The sequence below is a fragment of the Hylobates moloch genome, unplaced genomic scaffold (assembly GCF_009828535.3).
Source record: "Hylobates moloch isolate HMO894 unplaced genomic scaffold, HMol_V3 SCAFFOLD_11, whole genome shotgun sequence".
Taxonomy (NCBI): domain Eukaryota; kingdom Metazoa; phylum Chordata; class Mammalia; order Primates; family Hylobatidae; genus Hylobates; species Hylobates moloch.
In genome coordinates, this window is record NW_026652286.1 from 84,134,964 (window position 1) to 84,160,198 (window position 25,235).

General features: G+C 44.8%; 1 protein-coding gene across 2 annotated transcripts; it reads left to right on the top strand.

Moving 5' to 3' along the window:
* The first annotated feature begins 2,220 nt into the window (after positions 1 to 2,220).
* Positions 2,221 to 21,587, top strand: LAYN (layilin). Of its 2 annotated transcripts, XM_032167346.2 has the most exons (7): positions 2,221 to 2,428; positions 5,602 to 5,899; positions 11,286 to 11,443; positions 15,228 to 15,260; positions 15,874 to 15,957; positions 18,198 to 18,300; positions 20,715 to 21,587. In XM_032167346.2, the coding sequence occupies exons 1-7, from the start codon at positions 2,344 to 2,346 to the stop codon at positions 21,076 to 21,078; spliced, it is 1,125 nt and encodes a 374-aa protein (XP_032023237.1). In that variant the 5' UTR covers positions 2,221 to 2,343; the 3' UTR covers positions 21,079 to 21,587. The 2 variants fall into 2 exon arrangements, with proteins under 2 accessions (XP_032023237.1, XP_058302653.1); XM_058446670.1 differs by lacking the exons at positions 2,221 to 2,428; positions 11,286 to 11,443 and having other exon boundaries at positions 5,713 to 5,899.
* Positions 21,588 to 25,235: the final 3,648 nt, after the last annotated feature.

Consider the following 25,235-nt stretch of genomic DNA (forward strand, 5'->3'; position numbering starts at 1 on the left):
AAGAAAAATTCTACTTTGTGAACTTTCTTGGCAACCAGCCTTCCCCTAGTGATACCTCCCTACATTGCCAAGTGTAATGGTTAGCTATTGCTGCAAAAATGCTGCATAACAAAGGAGTCTAAAACAACATTTATTATTGCTCACACATCTGCAGTTGGTGTGATCTAGTTTGGCTGATCTAGGCTTAGCCAGACAGCTCTGCTTCAAGCTACAGCACCTAGAGCAGCTCTGCCTCTTACTGCAAGTTTGTCAATTGCCTGAGGTAGCTCTGTTCCATTTGTCATCCTCTTAGGGATACACATAGACCAGTGGGATATCTAAGGTATATTCCTCTCAGAGAGTGGCAGAGAAGAAAAAGAAATATGAGACCTTTCTCGTCTAAGCTCAGAAATGACTCATTCTGTTAGCCAAACAAGTCAATCATACGGTCAAACACAAAGTCAAGGTGTGGGGAAATATACTCTGCCTCTTTAATAAGAGAAACTACAAAGTCATATGGTAAAGGATATGGGTACAGGGAGGTGTGGAGAATCGGGGCTGTTATTGTAATCTACCAGGTTTGGTTGACTGTATACCCTAACAAAGTCCATCTGAACCAAGGTCCAGGGTATCAAAGCGAGAAGTCGGGACGTGATTTAATTATGTGGACCCAATAACAGCTTTTTAAAGTTGTAGCAGATGTTATAATATTAGAAATAAATCCTTTTCAATTGACATTAAGTGCCTAGATATCTGAACATTTACATATATATTTGCCTTATCAAACACTCACAAAGCTCTTAAGGCAACTGTTAATGTTACCAACAGTTAAGTGAAACTTAGGCAAAGGAACTTGCCACAGGCCACACAGACATTAAATGAAGAAGAGCAGAATCTGAAACAGAACCTCAAATGCCAACTCAAGTTCTTCTTCTCACCATAACAGTTCTCTCTGGTTGTTTTGATAACCAAGAATTTCTAAGAAGAATGTGTGTTGGATGTGACACTGACGTATTCTAACTGGGACATAAGGAAGGGCTATAAATGATCTTGCCATAAAGGTCAGGCCTCATCCTGCCACAACCGCTGTTACGTGCCACAGCAGAGCTCCCCCATAGTCTCAGCTGATACTGAAATTCATCCCACTACCCTCTCACCCCCAGCTTGTATTCAGGTTGTTTGTCTAGAATTGCAGTGGCTAGAGGCCTTAGAAGCATCACTGCTTTCTTGGCTGTTTTGAAAAGCAGAACGAGTACGTAAGAAGCAGCAAGCTGGAACCAAAATCCAGAGGTCGTGGCCCAGATGGGACTTCAGCTATGGTCACAGCAGCATAGTGTGGCAGAAAAGGCAGAAAGTCAGATTCACCTTCTGCTACTTAGTGCCTTAATCTTTGGGCAGATGGCTCACTCTATTGCTTGACTATATTTAAAAGCATTTTGTTTACGAAACCAAAGTGAAACACACCTACTTTGGGAGTTTATAAGAGGAAGCACACACTGAGGGCTAGGTTAGGAAAGCTTTTCCTGAGATAATAGTTTCATTCTTTCCTGGGGGGGCGAGGGGCCAAAGCTGAACTCCCTAACTATGACCCCTCACCTCCCAAACTGTTTCCTGCAAAAAACAGAATCATTTCCTTCCTGGGATCTGGGACATCTTTTGGCTTCTGGTAGAAGCTGCTCTCCTTTCAGCCGGGAGTGCTCCAACTCAGCCACGTTCTTTGGACGCCATCCGCGCGGTGTCCCATAACTTTCCTGGCCGGTGGGCACACCGCCTGCGTGAGTGTTTGTTCTCTGCATCGACCATTCCCTGCTCAGGTGTCGCCCTTCGTGCCGGGACTGCGGCCTGCTGAGCCCCAGATAGGAGTCCACGCATCGCCTGTCCCTCCAGCTGCACCCGCACAGCTGGCGAACTTGGTTAAGGTCAGGGGGAGAGGAGAGATGAGATGTGGTGCTAGTTTTAGGTACACTGTGCTCGTTATCAGATTGCCTAGGAGCCCGACTAGAGTATTCCTCCGCCCAGCGCCTCGGGCAAACGCGGGATCTCCCAGAGAAGCTCGGAGGGGGACAGAGAGCTGGTCCCCCTCTGCGACTCGCCCCCCTCTGGCTGGCCGAGTGTCTGGCGCCAACCTCGCTGGAGGAGGCTGTCGGGGGCGGGCCAGCCAGCGGGGCTGCCCTCCCCGCAGTGACGTCCCAGGGGGCGGAGGGGCGACCAACTAACTCCGCGCCATCCCCCCTCCTCCCATGCGGTCCGTCGGTCCTCGGGAGATGCTGCTGCCGCGGTTGCAGTTGTCGCGCACGCCGCCGCCCGCCAGCCCGCTCCACAGCCGTAGCGCCCGGGTGTCGGAGGGCGCACCCGAGTCGGGCCATGAGGCCGAGAACTGCGCTACAGGCCGTGGTGCTGGCGGTGCTGCTGGTGGGGCTGCGGGCCGCGACGGGTCGCCTGCTGAGCGGTGAGTGCGCGAGCTGGGGCGGGGTCTGGTGCCGGGGTGGGCTCGGCCGAGGTACTCACTGCACCTCAGCTGCTGCTGACCCTCTTCTGGGCCGCTACGCATGGGACTAGGGGGCCGTCCTATGCCCCACTCCCAGACGCAGCCCTTCGGAGTCTCCTGCTTCCAGGGAGCAGTCGCACGGCGTCTGAGACCCGCGCCAGTTCCCGGAGCCGCGCAGTTCCCTGCGCGTCCTGGAACGCTCGAAGCCCGTTCCCAGTCTAGAGTTATGGGGGTGGGTTGGAGGATGTAGGAGAGGTGGGGCAGTGGGCAAACGTGCCCCAGTGGGTGCCCCTTTGGCCCGCTCCTTTACACGCATCGAGTCAGTCCTTGGGACCACCCCCGCGGGTCAGGCTTGCCAGCTGGCCCCTGCCTACCGCCCGCTCCAGGAGGCGGCCGCAGAGACAGAGGGGTAGGGATGCGGCATCCGCGGTGCCGTGGGAACCCTGCCTGTTAGTCCTCGTCTCTTCTGGGGGGTTGGATGGCTGGGTCCAGCGCGTGGAATGAGAGCGCTTAGAGATCGGGAAAGAACTCCAGTTAGTGTGGGATGAGCCCCGCCTGACTCCGGGGAATGACTCTCTCTGCTTCCTTCCTCCTGTTGTGTCACTGCAGCCTCTGATTTGGACCTCAGAGGAAGTACAGTGCTCTGGCTTCTGGCCTCTTTCAGTTGTTCTGCATGTCGGGAGGAGAACATCCGTGCCCTTTTCTCAGATCCCCTTTGCGGGTGCCAACAGCTTGACCAAATGGGACAGAGGAGACTGGGAACCTCCTCCTCTCCGGCATCCCGGCTTGCGAAACTAACTTAAAGAATCTAAAGTTGGTTTCAGGATGGGGGCGGGGCGTGGGGAGGCAAAAGAGGTGGGAAGCTGAATTGAGCTGCTTGGCTTAGGGCTGCGTGGGCTCTGTCCTTGGTCGGGGGGAACAGAAGGCTCTCCCACACTTCCCCTTCCTGCAAATGAGAAGAGAAGGACATTTCCTGAAGGCAGGAGAACCAGACAGGCCCGCGGGCCTCCTTCCAGCTCTGACTGTCTCTGGCACTCACCCGCAGACTTGGGATGTGTGGCCAGGCTGGACCATACAGGAAACTCGCTTAAGGTGTTGTTTCCCTTGACAATCCAATGTGGAAAGTGGGGGTTGTAAGGAAATTCAACTCCAGCTTATTTTATGCCGGTGGCCAGGTTGGATAAGTTCCTCGGGGCTCATTTGCCCCTCCTCTGCTGCCCAATTTGGAGCCAGCTTTGAAGAATCGCAAAAGCGTGGCTGGCCCAGCCCCCTTCCCGGAAGGGCATCCCTGCCTCAGCCTCTCTGAATGCCTTCTTGTAAGAAGGTCTGGCTTTTGAGCCCTCCTAATATGCTGCTGGACCAGTCTAGTTAGAGTTTCTCTATTATCAGCAATAGCCAAATAATGACAGGAAAAGGGAGAAGATGTGGAACTCATAACTTGTTGCTCATTGAGAATTCCTTTATGAAAGCGATGAGAGAAGAAATAGAAAATGAAGACTCACTGGAGCTTTCTGGATAATCTGTATGTGCTCTTTCTCATTTAGCACTAATCATATAGTTATCTGTCTGTGGCCCCTTGCCCTATATGCTGGCCAGTGTTGGGAATAATGAATGCTATCTGGCTACCTGCGCAGCTGCAAAACAAGTTGGGAAAATGAGAACATTCCAGAAGTTCTGGGAGGAGGTTCCCAAACCAAAATCTTTTACCCCCGGCACTGTGGCAGCAGTTCGCACCCACAGCCCACAATGTGGCTTTCTCTTTGCAGGGGGACTACTCCCCGTGTTGATGTGTGGTTTTCACTTTGAACATTTGAATCCGGAAACATATGCTGTGTGCTACTGTGGGTTAGGAAGTAGCTTTTGTTCCTGTATTCCCAGCACCTCGCACAGTGCCAGGCACAGTGTGTACACTCAATAAATGTTGATTGAATGAAAGGAGTGATGAGGCTAGTGTCTCCGTTGAGGCGAGGCTTCAGTCACACAGACACAAGCTAGAGCAGTGTGTACTGTGAGCGATTTGTTATTGGCTCCTCAGTAAAATCCCATCTGTTTGTCTGAGATGATCTTCAGCCCTTCAGGGGACAGTCTGATAAGACACATTACATGGGCTCCCAGTAAAACATGAGCTTGGGGTGCAGCGGGGAGCTAGCAATTTAGTTCACTGGTACCAGCATGATTTTGTAATTAGATCTGGGCTCTAACTCCGGTGATGCTGATGATCACTGTGTGATGTTGGCCAAATTACTTAACTTCCCTGAGCTCCAGTTTTCTCATTTGTAAAATAAGCCATAAACAGTATCTGCATCAAGGGACTGTTATGAGGGTTACATGAGATAAAGTATGTGAGTAAAGGTTAAGCCCTTACCATAGTTTATGGCACATAGTAAGAGTTCAGTAAACCTTAACTGTTGTCTTTAGGTCAGAAGGCTGACTGTCAGTAGCAGAAAACCCCGTGCATCTGATGCTCTTAGCTTCTGCTTACATCAGAGACTGGGCAAATTCTCAGTCCTGCTGCACAGGCAGAGGGTTCCAGAATAGAGGAGCCCATGCCTGACTTCAGGAAGCCTCTCTTACCTTAAAGAATGACCAGAGATACCCCTTTAAGCCACATTATCCCCTGAGACTCCCTAATGAAAGTGTTATTTGTGTGCCTTTCAGTGAAACCATAAATCTTCATCTACTTCTAAAGGATAGTCAAAATAAAACATCTGCTTTTTTGCAGTGGTGGGTGCCTGTAGTCCCAGCTACTCAGGAGGCTGAGGCAGGAGAATGGCGTGAACCCGGGAGGCGGAGCTTGCAGTGAGCCGAGCTAGTGCCACTGCAGTCCGGCCTGGGTGAAAGAGTGAGACTCCGTCTCAAAAAAAAAAAAAAAACATTTACTTTTTAAGGTTCTGTAATGGAACAAACAAAACATGATGTCCCTACACAATATAGGCATCAGAGTTTAAATCACTACATCTCCGTGCTGGAAGGAGTATTAATTTGCTCTGAGAACCCCAACTGACATGATAACAGTCTACTGATGAGTAACCAAAATTCCTACCCAGGGATACCTTCCTTCAGATGCCTCCACGCATCCCTGCCCCAGTATGCTTTTTGAGGCACTGAAATAGATTGGCTTCTTTTTTCTCTAGGGCAGCCAGTCTGCCGAGGAGGGACACAAAGGCCTTGTTATAAAGTCATTTACTTCCATGATACTTCTCGAAGACTGAACTTTGAGGAAGCCAAAGAAGCCTGCAGGAGGGATGGAGGCCAGCTAGTCAGCATCGAGTCTGAAGACGAACAGAAACTGATAGAAAAGTTCATTGAAAACCTCTTGCCATCTGATGGTGACTTCTGGATTGGGCTCAGGAGGCGTGAGGAGAAACAAAGCAATAGCACAGCCTGCCAGGACCTTTATGCTTGGACTGATGGCAGCATATCACAATTTAGGTAAGTGTGTGGAACCCACAGCAGCTGACTCACTTGACATAACTCAAAAAAGAGGCAGGCTGGATCCACAGTGCCGGATCAGTGGGGAAGAGAAGACCAACCAGGCAGATCTCTGAAGGGGAAGTAGCACCAGAATAGCTGCTGACCTAAGCAGTGCGGGTGGTGAACTCAGCCTTGATTTGGGCCCAACCGATGTCCAAGGAGCTCTGTTCAGGTGAGTGCAGCCCAGCAGCCTTGTTTCAACAGCACACAATGCTTGAAGCCAGTTGTTCTGGCTCTCTGGCCTTTTGGACCAGAACCTCATTGAGAGACTGAAGATCCATAGGGCTATGACTCAGGATAGGACTCCAGTCCACAGGGAATTGTAATAATGGGCAAGAAATCAGAGCCAAGATGTAACTCTGTGGACTGGCCAAAAGTGGGGACCTCAGGAAGCCTGCAGTGTGTAGAGCCCTGCTAAACCCACAGCATCAAGACTCACTCATCCCCAACCCTGGAAGCATGACATTGCCATCATCCCTCCCTAAGAAATGCAATGACATAGACAAACATTTTAAAAATATCAAAATTAAGAGACAGACATGAGACTAGGAGAATGCATGTAACAAATCCAACAAAAAGTTAATAACTTTTTATGATAAAGAGTTTATATGTCAATAAAATACTAAGAACCCAAAATATAAAGAGGCAAAAGACCTGAGCAGACCGTTTATAAAATAAAAAATCTAATGGTAAACAATCATATAGGGAAAGGTCTAGACTCATCAAAAGAATGAAGATTTTAAAATATATTCTTTTATACCTACTATGTACCCCCCCACAAATTTACTAACTAAATATATACATATATATTTACCTATTACATTTAAGGTAGCACATCAGCATCTATGTTAGTCCACCTATTACTAGGTGCTGATCAGGTGCACATCTTCATATAAGTTCTGGGAGTAACTCCGCCAGGATTCTCATGAGCCTGTCTTCCTGGGAGAAACTTCAGAAAGGAGGGTTAGTGGGATGAACTACACTTCCCATCACTGCAGCTGGTCCCAGGGCCACAGATGGTACTTATTGACCTCCCTACTCTACTAGCCAGTCCAGATTCCCTCACCCTCTGCTGGTCTCAACGGTTGACCTTGTGGCATGATCCACATCTTCATATCTGAAGAATCTGAGGCCCTAGTCACCTTGCCCTTATCATGCTGGAGTTAGTGCACTTTTCCACTGACCATCAAAATTGGGCAAGCGAATTCCAAGAGGTACCCGAATAGATAACTCCTTGCCCATAATACATAACAGCAGGCCTATCTCCTCCTGATGGTTAGGGTCACTTACCTCCTGCCAAAACAATGTCTTCTCTTTTTCTCTGCTGGTCCCTGGACGCAAAGATCCCAGAGTGTCCAAATGACAGTGATATCTCATCGTTTAATAAGATTCTTGTATCTTCTGACAGTCCCCTGTGGGAACCAGGACCTCTAAACTTCCAGATCCCAGTGTTGCAGAGACAAGAAGCACAAATTCCAAAGTGGGTCACTGCAAGTGATTCTAAAGCGAGGCTACTCCTGCTTCCACCCCTCGGCTCCCAAACCCATGTATTCTTATTCTTGGGAACACAGGACTGTATAAAGGGCACGTGAGTTATTGCCTCTTTCAGAAGTCCTATGTAGTCAACTTGCCACCAAGTGCCACGTTGGTGTCCTCAAGTGTTGGTGCTGTGTCAGAGACTTAGCATTGGTTTCTGTTGCTGGAAGTTGAACATTCTGCAGTAGCAATAGCTAGATTAGCCCTAGTGAATGAGAGCCAATCTGTTGAGCCCATCCATAGCCTTCATCTCTGCCACTACCTATTAGTATCTATTGTACTAGCACTGGGGTGGCTGATAACAGGCTGGCTGGCATTACCTAGCTGAGTTATTTGTCTCCCTGCTTGTTCAGTGCCTCTTCTACAGTAGATGTTTCCTGGTGGTCTTTAATATCTGATGGAAAGAGTTGCATATTTTATGTTCACTCCTCTATGTATAGTCACATCCTTCTATCCAAAACTTCCTAGTCCACAATCTTCCAGTCTGTTTCCATTTAGACCCTTGATCAACTGGGCATGCTATTTACCTTACCTCTAATTCTTATATATTCTAATCTCCAATAATTTCCCTCTCCTTACAAAGTGGTTAACTAGATGTACCAACTAAAGCTCTGGCCATTGGGAAGATGTTCCCTTACTGGTGTCTTTCAAGGCCACCTCAGTGGGACTGCAGTGCAGCTGCTGTCCATTTCACTGTGTACTCCATACTTAGCTGACCTACCCTTGAACTAGGCTGAAGCTGCCTGGATCAGCCAGTCACAAGAGATTCCTCCATGAAGTCACAGGTGTGAGCTAAGGAAGAGGCTGTGGTCCAACAGTGGCAGATGTCATGGAAGTCTGCTTTACCTGCTCATGCAGTGCTCTTTGGTCCTGGATATACCTCTTCCATCTTACAACAGATCAATTCCAGGCTTGCCTAATCTCCAGTTAGGTGTGTCCGACAGTTCCTCGCTCATGATGGGCAGGTTGTTGTGCTTCATGGTCTCTGGTGCTCCCTCCTTGCCTAGTAGCCAGCCAGGAATTGTTTCTCAAAAGGTGACTAATTTTCAGCTACAGATGGTATGGCCTTGCTTCAAAATCCTAACGGTCTGCATGTGATTCTGTCATTGAGGCTTGTCACAAACTCTATATGGCATAATTTTTCCCACCAGACATCTCTAATAATAGGAGCTCCTGCATCATATGGCCCAAGTGGCAAATCTGCTTGCACATAGCCTAGATCCACTTTAGAGTTCTTTTCTGCTGTGACTCCTACTCAAAATGGCTGTATTCCATGTCACTTGGTTTATGGGCCAGAGCAGTATTCCCAGGTGTGAAATATGCTGCCTCTAGAGCCCAAAGAGACCTACCATGTGCTGTGCTTCATTCTTCAAATTACTGCAAGATGCAATAGTTTGTTCTTTAATTTGAAAGGGATGTTCTGGTATTCCCTAGATCACTAGACACCCACACATTTTATTGAAATGGTAGGCTCCTGAATCTTCATAAGATTTATCTCCAACCCTCTGGAGTACATAAGTCTTACCAAGGCATCCAGTGTACTAACCACTTCTTGCTCATCTGTTCCAATTAGCGTGATGTCAGCCATATAGTAGGTCAGCGTGATTTTCTGCAAGATGTCTAGGAAATCCAGATCTCTTTACACCATATTATGACAGAGGACGGTAAAAATTAATATAGCCTTGAGTCAAGACCATAAGTATATACTATTGTCCATCCCAACAAACTGTTCTAGATTATCTTTCTGATACAGAAGGAAAAGAATGTGTTCACCGGATCTGCATACTAGGTACCCAAGGGCATGTTAACCTGCTTTAGCAAAGACACCACATATGGTACAGGCAGCCACAATCGGGCTTCCATTTGGCTGAGTTTGTGCTACTCTATGATCACCTTCAGGATCTGCCTGGTGTTTTCAGGAGTCAGACTAGTGAATTAACTGGAGATATGATGGGGAACACCACTCTTGGATTCTCTGGGTCTTTAAGGGTGACACTACTTCCTGCCATCTTTCCCTGGATAAGATATTTTTGTTGATTTATTATTATGGCAGGGGTGGGGAGGAGTGCAGTTTCAAAGGCTTCCCCACTTGGCATTCTCCACCGTGATAGCTCTTGCCCCACAGGTAAGTAGACCAAGAGACGACGCAGCTCAACCTGCCCATCATAGGCCAAGGAACAAATGTGGAACTGTACCAACTAACAAATATGTCTATTCAATTCATATATTTGGGGACTGGGGAATGATGACTGGCTGGGTGCAACTACAAGCTGATCCTGGGCCAGACCTCTATTTAATACCTGTCCCAGACCTCTATGAAATACCTGTTCCCAGTATGCTCCCACTCTAATGGGTAGCTTTGATGACACTTTAAGTCTGAGTATTAATGTCAACTTGCACCCTGTGTCCAACAGCCCTTGTAATATTTGGATATTCCCTCTTCCCCAGTGTATGGTTACTGGAGGAAATAGCCATGGATCCCTTTAGGGAAAAACGGGAAGTTACTACAATGTGCACCTGCCATGGTGTTGCAAGGTCCTTTTTACTGGAAATGTGGCCGCTCTATCAGTGAGTTCTGGGTCTGAAAATTGGCTCAAGTACAGAAATTATATGCCAGACATAATATTCAACCTATAAGACAAAATAATGTAAAGCCATAAGGCCAGTGGGGAGGGGAACAAGGCAAGTCAGGGTAGGAGGCCCAACAGGGCTGGAATCTGGACTAGAGATAACTAATGAGCTGCTGTCCAGGCATAGTGTCCAAGGAGTGTTTATTGTAAGCTAAGATATTTTCCAGGAAATTCAATCCAGTGAGTGCAGCAAAGGATGTTCCTTTTAGTAGACAACAATACAGGACTTAAGCAGAGCCTTACTGTGGCGCTACAGGGAGAGCTGTCTCTTAGCTGTCTCTTTCCTGAAGAGGGCTCTGACAAGAGCTAAGCAGAGCAAGATCTGAGCCCTAGAAGGAAACAGCTCAGGCGACTAACCAGGCAGGTTACAAAGCCCAGCCCTGAGTCAGCACATGGGGTGGGTACTCACAGATGTAAACGCTCCGTAAGATCCAAGGCTTTAACCTGGCACCCACATATCCAACTGGGTGGCAGCACCATTTACTTTCAAGTGCCACTGAATAGTAGTGTAAGGTTGCTAATGCACCCCTCTAGGGGGCTAGGGAGACAAAGACAAGACATCTGGAGGTAGAGGCTGAGGGGCTCATCAGCCTTATCAAGTGGAAACAACTTAAAAACTGAAAAAAACCAAATGGTCCTCCTGCTTTTGTCCCCACCCCTTCACCTGTTTTGACAGCCTCTATGTTTTCGAATGTCTTGCTCATGTGCTTGAATTTCTTATCTACTTCCCAGGGCTGAAAAGGCAGTTGGTGGCTGTTGAAAAGCATGGAGAGACAAGAGTAGGGCAAGCTCTGATGAGATAAGCCATGTCTCTTCTCAGTGCATCTGAGATCTAAAAAAAGACAAACCAATTAGCAAAAAGCAAAAAAGAAATAAGATTGTCCAGACTAGCCCTGCTAGCTGCTTTTTCTCATAATTACTTTACAGACATCATATGGTGACATGTTCCTCCCTGCAAAGAGATTGTGGCAAATGTCAGATGATTGATTGTGATGTCCACATGAGAATGCGTGTGGTTCTGCTTACTGGCAGTACTTCAATTCCTCCCTCTCTCTGTATCGTGTTCTGAGGCAGAATCTTATGTTTATGGCTCAGTGAGACTTGATGAGAAAACAAAGGCTTTGAAGTCTCAGGGGATCCTTCTCCAGTTGCCTCCACTGCTGATCCCTTTCCTACAGGAACTGGTATGTGGATGAGCCGTCCTGCGGCAGCGAGGTCTGCGTGGTCATGTACCATCAGCCATCGGCACCCGCCGGCATCGGAGGCCCCTACATGTTCCAGTGGAATGATGACCGGTGCAACATGAAGAACAATTTCATTTGCAAATATTCTGATGGTAATGAATCCTCTCCAAGCTATGCGGCTGAATTCTCAACCTCTCTCATTTCATGAGCAGCTGCTGGTACCAAGAATTTGTCATGTGGTCTCTGAGAAAGCTTGTTGCAAATGCCAGCAACATAAAACCTTAAGAATTCTTGTAAAGGGCAATGTAATGACAACTCCTCACTGAGGAGTAATCCTAGCAAAGGAAAGGTTATCAGATGTTAAGAGAAGGGATGAGAAAAAGAAAAGGTCTAATTTATGTGTGATAAAGCAAGTCTTACGAGAACATCAGGAAATAAGCCCTTTAAGTGGACAGCCACAAATTATTACTCTTTCCACATGTGAGGTTGGCTGTAGGGGCTTAGAATAAGCTGGCCATTGCTCCTACAAGTCTTCTAACAGCCCGGTGAGATTATTTTCTGGGGTTTTAAGGAAGCATGATACATATATAAATGATAAAGTACACCAACTGCACTTTCACTGGGCAGAGATAGTAGGTAATTTGATGAGCAGATTTAAACTCTCAGACCACCCTGTATTTAATGCCTTGCAAATTCAACTTACATTTGCTTCCAGATCTGTTAGGGTTTTGAACTGGCTACAAGCCTGTAGTTTCACTATACTTGGGTTTCCCAGACTTCTCCATTATAACTGACAGATTTGAATTTGAACTGATTCTTAATCTGCCCTTGAATTTTCTCACCTCCCTAAAGCCAACTGCTTCGCCCCAGTTCTGCATTCTTTCTTGATAGGAGTAGAGTGACTTGTTAGTTATATCTAGTTTGGGACTAAGTAATCCTGTCATTTTAAAATTGTTTGAACTGGACTATGGTTTGGTGGCAATTTTTGCTGCTAAAAGATGTTATTCTCTCTCTTTGTCCTCTCGGATGAATTCTTCTCTCCAGTGACCTGGCCCTCCCCACCATACAGCATTGTCTCAGGTGGGGAGATTGCAAAGACCTAGACTGACTTAGCAAGTCACCTTTATAAAGCAGTGAAAGCAAGGCACTTGTTACATACTGGCTTTCCATCACTTTTGTTAATTATATTCTATTATTAATAGCTCCATGGTTTAAATTTTTGCACTTCCTTTAATAGTTTTTGAAATGTGAGATTTTGACATTTGCTTTAATATCCTTTTATTTTGGACTTGGCACCTTTTTAAAAAAAATCATATTCTTCATTACTTTTGTTATTGCCTATATTAGTTACACTAAGTCCTGGCAGGAAAAAGTTGGCACACACAAAGGGTTTAATGAGGAAAGTGTAATAAAAAAGGACATTTGCTGAGGTGTAGGCAAAGAGCAAGAGGTGGTAAAATATCCAGGGACTAGCTACAATGGGGAACTGTTACTTCCAGGCCTGAAGGAGTAAAAGGAGGGAGTGGTTTTAGCAGAACCCGGGAAAAGCTTGGGGTCATGAAACAGGACCCGCCCAACAGGAGCTATTACCACAAAATGCAGCTACTATCAAACCATGCTGACGTGGGATGGGGACATGGGGAACAAATACTGAGACTTCTGTTTCCTTCTATCCTCTGAACTTCTGCCTTTGCCTCTCATTGTCTAAGTCCAATCAGAGACCAAAGAACAAGGGAACAAGGAAGCCCCATTAAAACAGTTTATAGACCTCAACCTCCCAAGGCACAGAGAAGGACAGAGAATGGATCCAACAGAGGGATGTGGGCACATGGAGAAAAACTGACACACTGCCTGTTTTTGGCCACCCATGCCCAGAATAGTTTACACACCTTAGCATGCCAGAAGAGGATCAGCACAACCAGACCCTTGCTGACCTGTCCAGCTCAATTCTCACCACTGTAACTCCTCTCCTCATCCTATTCCAACACCTTTGTACCAAATGAAATTCTCCAAGAGCTCTTAATTTCTGTTTCCTGTGCTTGAAACACCCCTTTCCCAGCCAACTCATTCTCACCCTTTGGCTTCAGATTAGACAACACCTTCTCTCTTAACAGCTAAGTGCAACCAGTGATCCTGGGTTGGATCCTGGACATGATGTGATGATTTCCTATAAATGGCATTATTAGGAAAATGGGTAGAATCTGAATAAGGTCAGTAGATTAGAAAATAGTATTACATCAATGTTAATTTCTTGGTTTTGATCATTGTACTGTGGTTATATATGAAAAGGCCCCTTTCCCTTTGTAAATGTGGACAGAAATCTTTAGGAGTAAAGGGGCACCATGCTGGCAACTTGTTTGCAGGAAAAAAGTTATGGATGTGTATGTGTGTCTATAAGGCCACCTCCCATCCTGGCTAACACCGTGAAACCCCGTCTCTACTAAAAAATACAAAAAATTAACCGGGCGTGGTGGCAGGCACCTATAATCCCAGCTACTCGGGAGGCTGAGGCAGGAGAATGGCAGGAACCCAGGAGGCGGAGCTTGTAGTGAGCCGAGATCGCGCCACTGCACTCTAGCCTGGGCGACAGAGCGAGACTCCATCTCAAAAATAAATAAATAAATAAATAAACAAACAAACAAACAATAATAATAATAAGGCTGTTATCAAGATTAATTGAGTTTGATTTTATAAAACACTTAGAACAGCCCAGGCACGGTGGCTCATGCCTGTAATCCCAGCATTTTGGGAAGCCGAGGCTGGTGGATCACTTGAGGTCAGGAGTTTGAGATCAGCCTGACCAACATGGTGAAACCCCATCTCTACTAAAAATGCAAGTACAAAATTAGCCAGGCATGGTGGCACATGCCTGTAATCCCAGCTACTTTGGAGGCTGAGGCAGGAGAATCGCTTGAACCCGGGAGGCAGAGGTTGCAGTGAGCCAAGATTGTGCAGTGCACTCCAGCCTGGGTGACAGAGCAAGACTCTTGTTACAAAAAAAAAAAACAAACCACTTAGAACAGTTTCTCTCATATAGTAGGCATTGTATAACTGGGTTTTTTAAAAATAAATGGATTTACATCACCTATATACACACACACACACACACACACACACACACACACACTTATGGGAAGATGACTAAAAGTTTTTGTCCTTTCTCAGTGAAACTTCAGAATGGGCTTGATATCCTGGCCCCTTAGGACTGTGATTTTTAAGGTCTTTCCCTTAAAGACTCTGTCCCTACGAACACCAGAGCATCTAATTGGCATAAGAGACTCATTGCCAATACAACAGGTGGACACACTCCCAGTCAAAAGCAAAAACATTTGATGTCAATTATCTGTACAACCTGATATTCTCAAGACACTTTGAAATATGTACAACAGCTCAGAGCTCTAGATCACCAGCCTCTGCCTTGGTGCTGGCCAGTGGTCTACTGAGCCCCTAAGCCACTTTCACTACTTGGAGATCAGTGTTTGTTGCCCTCTAAAACATCCCTATTATGAACTGATAAAATGTCTTAGACTGCTTTAAAATAACCCAGGCCAGGAGTGCAGGGGAGAGGAGTAGGGATTATTGTTGAAACTAGATGAGCCATACATTGATAGGAGTTGAAGCTGCGTGACAGTACACGGGGTACATTATACCAGTTTTTCTACTTTTTTGTATATTTGGAAATTATCATATTTAAAGGTTTTTAAATACTTTTTTAAAAGTAAAAAAGCACCGAAATAAAGCTGGGGAAGGTTAGTCTTTGTGCAAAAGCAATTATTTTGATTTACTAGCCCAGTTCCTGATATCTGATAACAACAAATAAAGTTTATCGGAGGACTGAATCAGCAAATAAATGGATGCCATGAGGCTGTGGTTGATTTCATTCAGATGCCATAAAAATTTACTTATTAGTTTTGTTTTTGTTTCTTTCTACTACAGAGAAACCAGCAGTTCCTTCTAGAGAAGCTGAAGGTAAGCCTGTCACTTGAGATTTGGGTTAACTGGGGCTGTTTCATAGCCCCTCTTCACAGGTTTAAAGCCCTATGTCCTTTGGACCGGATTATTCAACAGAAAAACTACTGGTATTAACTCAGGCATTTGGGACAGGTATACACCACACCCAGCCATGACAGCTAGTTTAGTCATCTCATTTTCTAGTGTTCTTACAGCTGAAAAGCAACAGTTACAAATTCTGTTTGGGGTGTTACTCGTCATCATTGACAATATGAAAGGAAAAATTTAATCTAATGAGACCAAAAAAAATGAGCCAAACTGATAATTTATGGTCCTAGAAGTAAGTCCTTGGTCCTTCCCCTTGACACCTTGGTATTTTATGTACTTTGATGTCAGCTGCTTCTTGATTGTTTTGGTACTGGATTCTTGACAGCAAGGGTCTCACCAAAAATACAAAGACAATTTAAACCTCTAGTGCAGCAAATTCAACCCTTTACTTTTCTATGTTGATAGATGGTGCTGGCAAAATTGCTACAGCTTTTTTGCATCCCAATTTGAACATGGTAGGACCTCAAAGAATACCTGAATTATGCCTTTCTTCAAGTTCACAAATCCATGTGTCTCTCTCCAGGTGAGGAAACAGAGCCGACAACACCTGTACTTCCAGAAGAAACACAGGAAGAAGATGCCAAAAAAACATTTAAAGAAAGTAGAGGTATGTACAAAATTCTCCTGGGAAAGATGAATAATGAGGCTCCCTTGATTACAAATTACCCATGGTTGAATTCCCTACTTTGTTCTTTCCCACAGCTACCTAAAAATAGAACTAGACAGGGCCTATGTGGCTTTGCAAAAGCTGTACTAAATGCTAGGTTTCATCAATGAAATATGCAGATGGAACTATCCTAAGATGACTGGGGAAATCAAACAGCAGGTGAAAAATTTGCTTGAAGACGGAGCCTTAGGAGCCACTCAGAGGTCATGCGGGGTAAGGTGGAGTGAGGACTGAGAGAGAAAATGTAGAGAAATAAGAGCAGAAAGACCCAAGCTGTGATGCATAACATCTATGATTAATATTCATCTGCAAAACAAAGAGAAGAAATAGACAAAAACATTTAAAAGGTTAAATCATAAAAGGTAAAAGAAAATAGGATAATACATTGGAGTGCTAATGGATTTCAAACTCACTCTCGCCCTGAAGTTCAATAAGGACATCTGAGTTTTTGTTACTGGGCAACTTTTAAAAACCACTTTACTTCTCTGTGCTTCAGTTTAATTATTTGCATAATGGAAGTAATAATATTTTTCTTACCTACCTGAGAGCACAACTCTGTCTATAAAATGAAATAGGATATTGCAATAGTGCAGTTCAGTTCTGACACTAAATTCCAGAGTTGGCACACACCCCAGCTCATGAGCACAACTCATAACAAGACTGCCCTCACTTCAGACATCGACTGCAAGTTTAGAGGTCCCCAGGCCACCTGCATTTCTGACCAACTGGCTACAAACCCAGGAGTGCCCATGACCCCCACCTCTTAGGTTTGATAATTCAGTAGAACAACCTACAGAACTCAGGAAAATAGTATGACTAGATTGATTGTATGGGATACAAATCAGGATCAGCCAAATGAAGAGACACATAGCAGGACGTCTGGGAGGAGTTTCTGTGTCATCCCCCACCCCATGGAATCAGGATGCATTAGCATCCTGGCATATCAGTGTGTTCACCAACCAGGAAGCTCCACAGAGCTTTCGTGTCCAGAGGTTTTATTGGGGTATAATTGCATAGCAGTCTCCAGAAGAGGTCAGGCTGCTATCACTAGGCTCAAAGCCCCAACCCTATCATCACATGGTTGGTCTTTCTGGCATGGCCAGCCCCCATCCTGAATCATCTCCTTATAAACTCTCTTATGGTCTGAGGGGCTCATGAATAACAAATTCACTCCTATTACTTGGGAGAGTCCAAGGATTTAGAGCCTCTCTCCCAGGAACCAGGGACAAAGGTCCATCAGATTCTTTATTATATGACATATATGTGAAAAAAGTACAAAGTGCTCTGCAAAGGTGGGTGGCATTTCTATTGCTCATTGTTATTATGGTGGTATTTAAAGTGGGTGTTGAGGGTTTAGGGTTTTTAGTGGTGGTCAGGTTTGCAATCTCACAGAGAAAAAAAGCCAACAGCCTCTGGATAGTCAGGAAGCTTGGGTCAGTGGGAGTAGGAAGAGGGTTAGCCTCCAATCCTTGATTCCTCCCAAAGCCACTTGAGGGGAACATCTTTGGTTCTAAGTTTTAAAGGACTAGAAAGTTCAGAAAAGTAAGCCTCTAAGTGCTCTTCACAGTCATGGCTCATGGACCCAACTGAATCCAATTGGTCTTAGAAATATTGGAAAGGTTTTACACTGTAATTTACTTGCTTCCTGTGACCTCTTTCCTGGTAATGACACTGAGACTTCTGGCTCGCTTCTTTTTCCCTCTCTTTCCCATCCCATCTTGGGAACTCCGTGACTGTCCTTAGAGGCAAAAGCATCAAGGCCCCAGTGGCCCCTGCTTTACTAAGGGAGGAAAAGAAAAGAGGGACACTCTTTTCTCTGAAGGAAAAAAAAAAAGACAAAAAGCTTAATTAACAAAAGTGCTATTCTGATATTTGGAAGACCCAAAAATTTAAACTGATTTTCATTATCACTTAGGGTAATAGGACAGGTAGAAAATGCTCATTCATCGAAACCAGAAGACTCTTTGCTAACTGGCTTGATGTGTCTCAATCACTCAGGAATGAGCTCTTTGGAGTACTCTGTGTTGATTAGGCTTTTTCTTTGTTTTGTTTTTTAATTTCAATAGATTTAGGGGTACAAGTGGTTTTTGATGATTATGCTTTTTTTAAGCCTGGTTTGAAGCACAGAAAAACAAAACAAAAAACAGCCAATGCTGATCATGTGCCTTCTTTCTTTTCAGAAGCTGCTTTGAATCTTGCCTATATCCTAATCCCCGGCATTCCCCTTCTCCTCCTCCTTGTGGTCACCACAGTTGTATGTTGGGTTTGGATCTGTAGAAGAAGGCAAGTAAAACCTTCGTTGTGTAAACCTTTGCATCTTCTGCACTCTTCGAGATTTGGATATTGCCCTGTTTACTTCGTTAAAACCCATGGCAGCGCCAAGAGTATCACCATTGCAGATTGGAGAGCGGGTTCTCTGACAGGCCAGGGCATTCAGAAGTACTAGGCATTTGTGCTTAGTTGTGATTAAGAGAGTGATCTTACATGCTTTACTGTGTGCATGTGGAAGATTTTAAAACAACTTGAAGGGTGAAACTGCACTATTCACCTCCCATTCACTCACACGTCACCCAGCAAAAATGCTCTCATGAATGTATGCCCTCACTCTGAAAATGTTTGTGGACTGAGTGAAGGAATGAATAGTGAGCCATATGAAAAATGACTGTTGCAAAGCATTCTGTTAAACATCTGAAACTAAACCACTTAATTCAAAATGAAAGAGCCAAATTCCTTTTAATTGCCTTTTCTTTTAATTCAGTACCCAAGTATAGAGTGCTATAAAATAGCTACACTAGGTGGCATCAACAATTTCTGTATATGGTCAGGATCGTGTGCCACTATTTTTTTTTTTTTTTTTTTTTTTTTTTTTTTAGTACTGAACGCTCTTCTCAGTTACCTTTTTATTCTCCATCATCATGGTATACGGAGATGTCTAATATTCCCATTTTACAATGGGAAAACTAAGGCCCAATTTAAGATTTGACTCCCTTTAAAGACCAATTTGAGATGAATTAGTAAGATTCCAGTGTAAAATCTATTTCAGTTCATTGTAACTTCCTTATAGGATTATTATAAGGATTAAGGCAGTTAATACTTGCAGAATAAGTATATACTAAGCACTTAAATGTTACCTATTATTGGGATTATTTTATTAGTTATTTCCTTTGAATCTAAAAGTGGAATTTAGTTCAAAAAATTACAAGCATATTTTCCAGCTGCCTACTCTGCCTACTCAGTTGGTTCTTGATTTCCTTTCCTGACTCTCTGTTTTGCACTTCACCAGGATTTGGGAATTGTGACTGTAAAGCTGGGGTGTCTGTCTATCCCAAGGGTTTTTAATCTTTTTTGTGCCCTGCAGCAGTCTGGTGAGGCCTATGGACTCCTTCCAGAACAATATTTTATTTCATTTATTATTTTATTTAAAATATATATATATATATATTTGAGACAGAGTCTTTCTCAGTCGCCCAGGCTGGAGTGCAATGGTGCAATCTCGGCTCACTGCAGCCTCCGCCTCCTGGGTTCAAGTGATTCTCGTACCTCAGCCTCCCGAGTAGCCGGGATTACAGGCATATGCCACCATGCTTGGCTAATTTTTTATTTTTAGTAGAGATGGGTTTCACCATGTTGGCCAGGCTGGTTTCGAACTCCTGACCTCAGGTGATCCGCCCACCTCAGCTGCCCTAAGTGCTAGGATTACAGGCATGAGCCACCACACCCAGCCTAGAACAATATTTTAAATGCATAAAATAAAATACATTGGGTTGCAAAGGAAGCAATCATACTGTTATATAGTTTAGCAAAATATTTCCAAAAATGAATATGTGATTAGTAATACATGTACTCCTTTATTAATGCTTCTTTATTTAGTGCTGGGTATAATTATTATAATTTTGAAGTAGAGATGAGGGTAAAATATTTCAAGGCATCTATAACTGTGATATGAAAACATCTATAATTCCTAGTAGTGATCAAGTCAAAGATATTATTAATCCTGCTCTGTTTATTCATAATGGAAGGACATGCTAAATTTCACTTATGGATGAGTTGTGTTTTTTGTTGTTTTGGTTTTATTTTATTTTATTTTATTTTTGAGACAGGGTCTCACTCTGTCGCCCAAGCTGGAGTGCAGTGGTACCATCACGGCTCACTGCAGCCTTGACCTTCCAGGTTATCCTCCCACCTCAGCCTCCCAAGTAGCTGGGACTACAGGTGTGCGCCACCATGCCTGGTTAGTTTTTGTATCTTTTATAGGGATGGGTTTTACCATGTTGCCCAGGCTGGTCTCAAACTCCTGGGCTCAAGTGATCCACCTGCCTCAGCCTCCCAAAGTGTTAGGATTACAGGTGTGGGCCACTGTGCCCAGCTGAGGTTTTTTTTTTTTTTTTTTTTTCATAATGTGGTATTTTTTCCCTATTCAGTTCTATCCCTGGACACTCCAGGGACTCTGGGGACCCCAGGATAATAACCCTGCCCACACTTGGGCAGCAGTGAATGACAGATACACAATCACTTTGAACATAACATCTCCCTGTTTGGTTCCCTCCCACTCCGAAGCCCTGGCCTGTAAGTTACATAGACGAGACATGCAGCTGGGTGACTGCCCAGGGCTGCTTCCTCTGGTCTCAACAGGAAGCACAAGGGTATTCTCAATCACCAGGTCTAAAACACTCAGCCCTGGTTTTCTTTCTTCCTAGGAAACGGGAGCAGCCAGACCCTAGCACAAAGAAGCAACAAACCATCTGGCCCTCTCCTCACCAAGGAAACAGCCCGGACCTAGAGGTCTACAATGTCATAAGAAAACAAAGCGAAGCTGACTTAGCTGAGACCCGGCCAGACCTGAAGAATATTTCATTCCGAGTGTGTTCAGGAGAAGCTACTCCCGATGACATGTCTTGTGACTATGACAACATGGCTGTGAACCCATCAGAAAATGGGTTTGTGACTCTGGTGAGCGTGGAGAGTGGATTTGTGACCAATGACATTTATGAGTTCTCCCCAGACCAAATGGGGAGGAGCAAGGAGTCTGGATGGGTGGAGAATGAAATATATGGTTATTAGGACATATAAAAAACTGAAACTGACAAGAATGGAAAAGAAATGATAAGCAAAATTCTCTTATTTTCTGTAAGGAAAATACTCAGAAGGTCTATGAGAAAGCTTAGATCAGGTCCTGTGGATGAGCATGTGGTCCCCACGACCTCCTGTTGGACCCCCACGTTTTGGCTGTATCCTTTATCCCAGCCAGTCATCCAGCTCGACCTTATGAGAAGGTACCTTGCCCAGGTCTGGCACATAGTAGAGTCTCAATAAATGTCACTTGGTTGGTTGTATCTAACTTTTAAGGGACAGTGCTTTACCTGGCAGTGATAAAGATGGGCTGTGGAGCTTGGAAAACCACCTCTAAGTTCTGTTTTCCTTGCTCTATACAGCAGCACATATTACCACGCAGACAGAAAATCCAGAATCTTTTCAAAGCCCACATATGGTAGCACAGGCTGGCCTGCGTGTCGGCAATTCTCATATCTGTTTTTTTCAACGAATAAAATCAAATAAAGAGCAGGAAACAAGAGTGTTACTCTGTGTCTACAGCCCTTCCTCTGCATGTGGCCACAGGGGACCTTTTTTTCTTTCTCCTGACATCCAAACTTGGAAATATCTAACTACTTTCAAAACTAAAAATGAGGCCAGGCGTGGTGGCTGACGCCTGTAATCCCAGCACCTTGGGAGACCAAGGTTGGAGGATAGCTTGAGTTCAGGAGTTCGAGACCTTCCTGGGCAAAATAGTGAGACTCTGACTCTACAAAAAATTTAAAAATTAGCAGGGCATGGTGGAATGCGCCTGCGGTCCCAGCTACTCAGGAGGCCGAGGTGGGGGAATTGCTTGAGCCCAGGAGGTTGAGGTTGCAGTGAGCTAGGATCATGCCACTGCTCTCCTGCGTGGGCAACAGAATGAGACCCTGTCTCTAAACAAAAATATTTTTTAAAGAAACTAAAAATGAAATTTGAGTCTCAGCTTCTAGGCTTATGTACTCCCATCCCTGATACTACACGTTGTTCTGTTTGTGTGTTTGTTACTGCAGCATCAACATAACATGACTAATAATGATGACAGTTCTACCTTTTGTTGACAGACCTCATTGTTTCAATTGTGTTTGGCCTCAAATTCAGAGAAAAGTTTCTCGGCCCAGCATCAATCATATACACATTGGAGGTCTGAAAGCCATTATTTAAATCACCAGCAATTGCCCTCAATCAGCTTCATAATCTCATATTTTAACCTTTCCTCATACGTCTTATTTTTTAATAGCTCAGCAACTTTGCTTCACATATGGAGCCCCAATCTCTAGAGTTAACTAGTCTGGGTCAAAGCAGTATCGAATGTAGTGGATTGGAATCCCTGCCAAATTATCTGCCCTACTGGGGAAGTGAATATACGAGGAAACAAAACTCCCTGCTTTGGGAAGTGTGTTTTGTGGTTACATTTCAGGCAAAAACTGAGCACACGGTCCTGAAGGACTGATTTCGCTGCTCTAAAATGCCCAAGGTTCCATTCTTGCTTCAGACAGCCTCGCTCTATCATCTGCCCTGTATCCTGCACTGTGCCCCACAACTCTGGCCCTTATTACGCTGCAAGCTTCGCAAGTAGGAATCCTATCTGCTGGTCAGCATTGTACCTCCTGCAACCCATGGCAGCACCTTGCAGAGTAGGCAATCAATGTCTATTGAATGGATGAACAATGCATCTTTTCAGACTGATGTCAAACAGTTTGAATATTTCAGCTTAAAAGTTTGTTTTTCACAGTCCCGCTAGGTGGAGGAGGTAACGAGTCATTGTAATTGGAATGCCTCCCAAGAAGGAAGCATAGTAACAAGTAAACAGATGCTGGTGAATTGTGCTAACAACTTACTTTAATTATGTCACTCATGCTTGAACTGAGGACCCACTGTTAATCTGTAAAGGGAGTAAGGTTGTAATCAGAACAGACCCTCAGCATCTTCCCTTCCCTTTTTTCATTAATGTGTTGTCTCTTCTGGGACCTACAGATCTCTTCTGTGTTTGTACACAGCCAGTCTTACCCTGCATTTTAATTATTCACTTTCTTTTTTCCTCCTCAGGTTCACTAGCCTGAGTTTACCCAACTCCATTTCTATCTCTATTTCTGTCACTTATGTAACAAATATTTGCTAAATGTTAAGGGTTTGCTACGTTCCCGTTGAGCTTATTCATTAAGCTAGTATCATATGGAAATTTAGTAAGCTTGTTTCATAATTGTTATGATTTGAATGTTTGCCCCCTTCAAAACTCAGGTTGGCCAGGCATGGTGGCTCATGCCTGTAATCCCAGCATTTTGGGAGGCTGAGGCAGGAGGATTGCTTGAGCCCAGGAGTTCGAGACCAGGCTGGGCGACATAGCGAGACTCTGTCTCTACAAAAAATAAGAAAATTAGCTGGGCGTGGTAGCACATGCCTATAGTCCCAGCTATGCAGAAGCTGAGGTGAAATGATTACTTGAGCCCAGAGGTCAAGGTTGCAGTGAGCTTTGATCATGCCACTGCACTCCAGCCGGAGTGACAAGTGACATCGTGTTTCAAGAACAAACCAACCAAGAAAAAAAGACAAAAAAACCTCATGTAGAAACTTATTCCCCAATGTGGCAGTATTGAGAGGTGGGGTCTTTAAGAGATGATTGGGTCATGAGGGCTTTGCCCTCATGAATGGATCAAGCCATTCCTGGATTAATGGGTTTTCACAGGAGTAGGACTTGTGGCATTATAAGAAGAGGAACAGAGACCTGGGCTAGCACCCTCGGGCCCCTCACCGTGTTATGCCCTGCGCTGCCTCAGGACTCTATAGAGAGTCTCCGCCAGCAAAAAGACGCTCCCACATGCAGCCCCTCAACCTTGGACTTCTCAGCCTCCAGAACTATAAGAAATACATTTTGTTTCTTTATAAATTACCCAGTTTTAGGTATTCTGTTATAAGCAACAGGAAATGGACGAAGACAACCATTTAAAACCGTATTTCCCAACCTTTTTTTCCACTGCGACACACATGACAGATAAAATGTATGTATCAGACAACCACTTGGGTCTCTTCACTCCACAGGCATTCCTGTTTGTTTGTTTGTTTGTTTGTTTTTTGAGACGGAGTCTCACTCTGTTCCCCAGGCTGGAGTGCAGGGTCATGCGATCTTGGCTCACTGCAGCCTCCACCTCCTGTATTTGCAACTTTTCTTAGTTTGAAATTCTTTAAGGAACAGCATGTGCAAACACAGGTACTGGAATGGTTGGTAACATATTAGTTGCGGCGCACCTTCCATCTAAGCTCAGCACACAGTTTGCCATGATGTTGGAGTTGAGAGCATCTAAAAGCCTCTGATCCAAGATAAAAATAAATCATTGGTAAAGCTGTCCATCAGTACCCAAGACCCAGGCTCAGGCCCAGGACCCCAAACCCCACCTTTGTCATTTCCTTGCAGGCTACAGGGAGCCGTGATGAGCCACCCCACAGAAGTGAATCCAGAGATTCCTTTCCTCCACAGTTTCCCATCCCTCCCCTGTGAGAACACAAAAAAGTTGTGTGATCTAAGGTGACTTCCAGCTCTAAAATTATTCAGTATGATTCTTTTTCTAATTTGTTGAGCATGTTATGTCCACATTACTTCTGAGCTTGTAGTAAGACACACCTAATGGTGGACAGCAAACTGAAGACAGAAGTATCAAATGAGGTCTAGGAAACTGCAAGCCCGGAGATGGAGAAGCAACAAAGCCAATTATTCTGTACAGCCCCTTCCTTCTTTCTTCCAAAGAACAGTAAATGGTATAACTAATGGCTAAAGAATCTTAAGTTATTCTTGAATCTTGAATTTGAACAGCAGAAATAGTGACTAGAATGAGTCTTCAGAGCCAGGGCACCAGGAGAAACCGGTTTTTAAAACAGAATAATACCATGTATAGGCTGGGCGTGGTGGCTTACGCCTGTAATCCCAGCACTTTGGGAGGCCGAGGCGGACAGATCACAAGGTCAGGAGATCGAGACCATCCTGGCCAACGTGGTGAAACCCCGTCTGTACTAAAGATACAAAAATTAGCTGGGCATGGTGACACGCACCTGTAGTCCCAGCCACTTGGGAGGCTGAGGCAGGAGAATCACTTGAACCCGGGAGGTGGAGGTTGCAGTGAGCCGAGATCACACCGCTGCACTCCAGCCTGGTG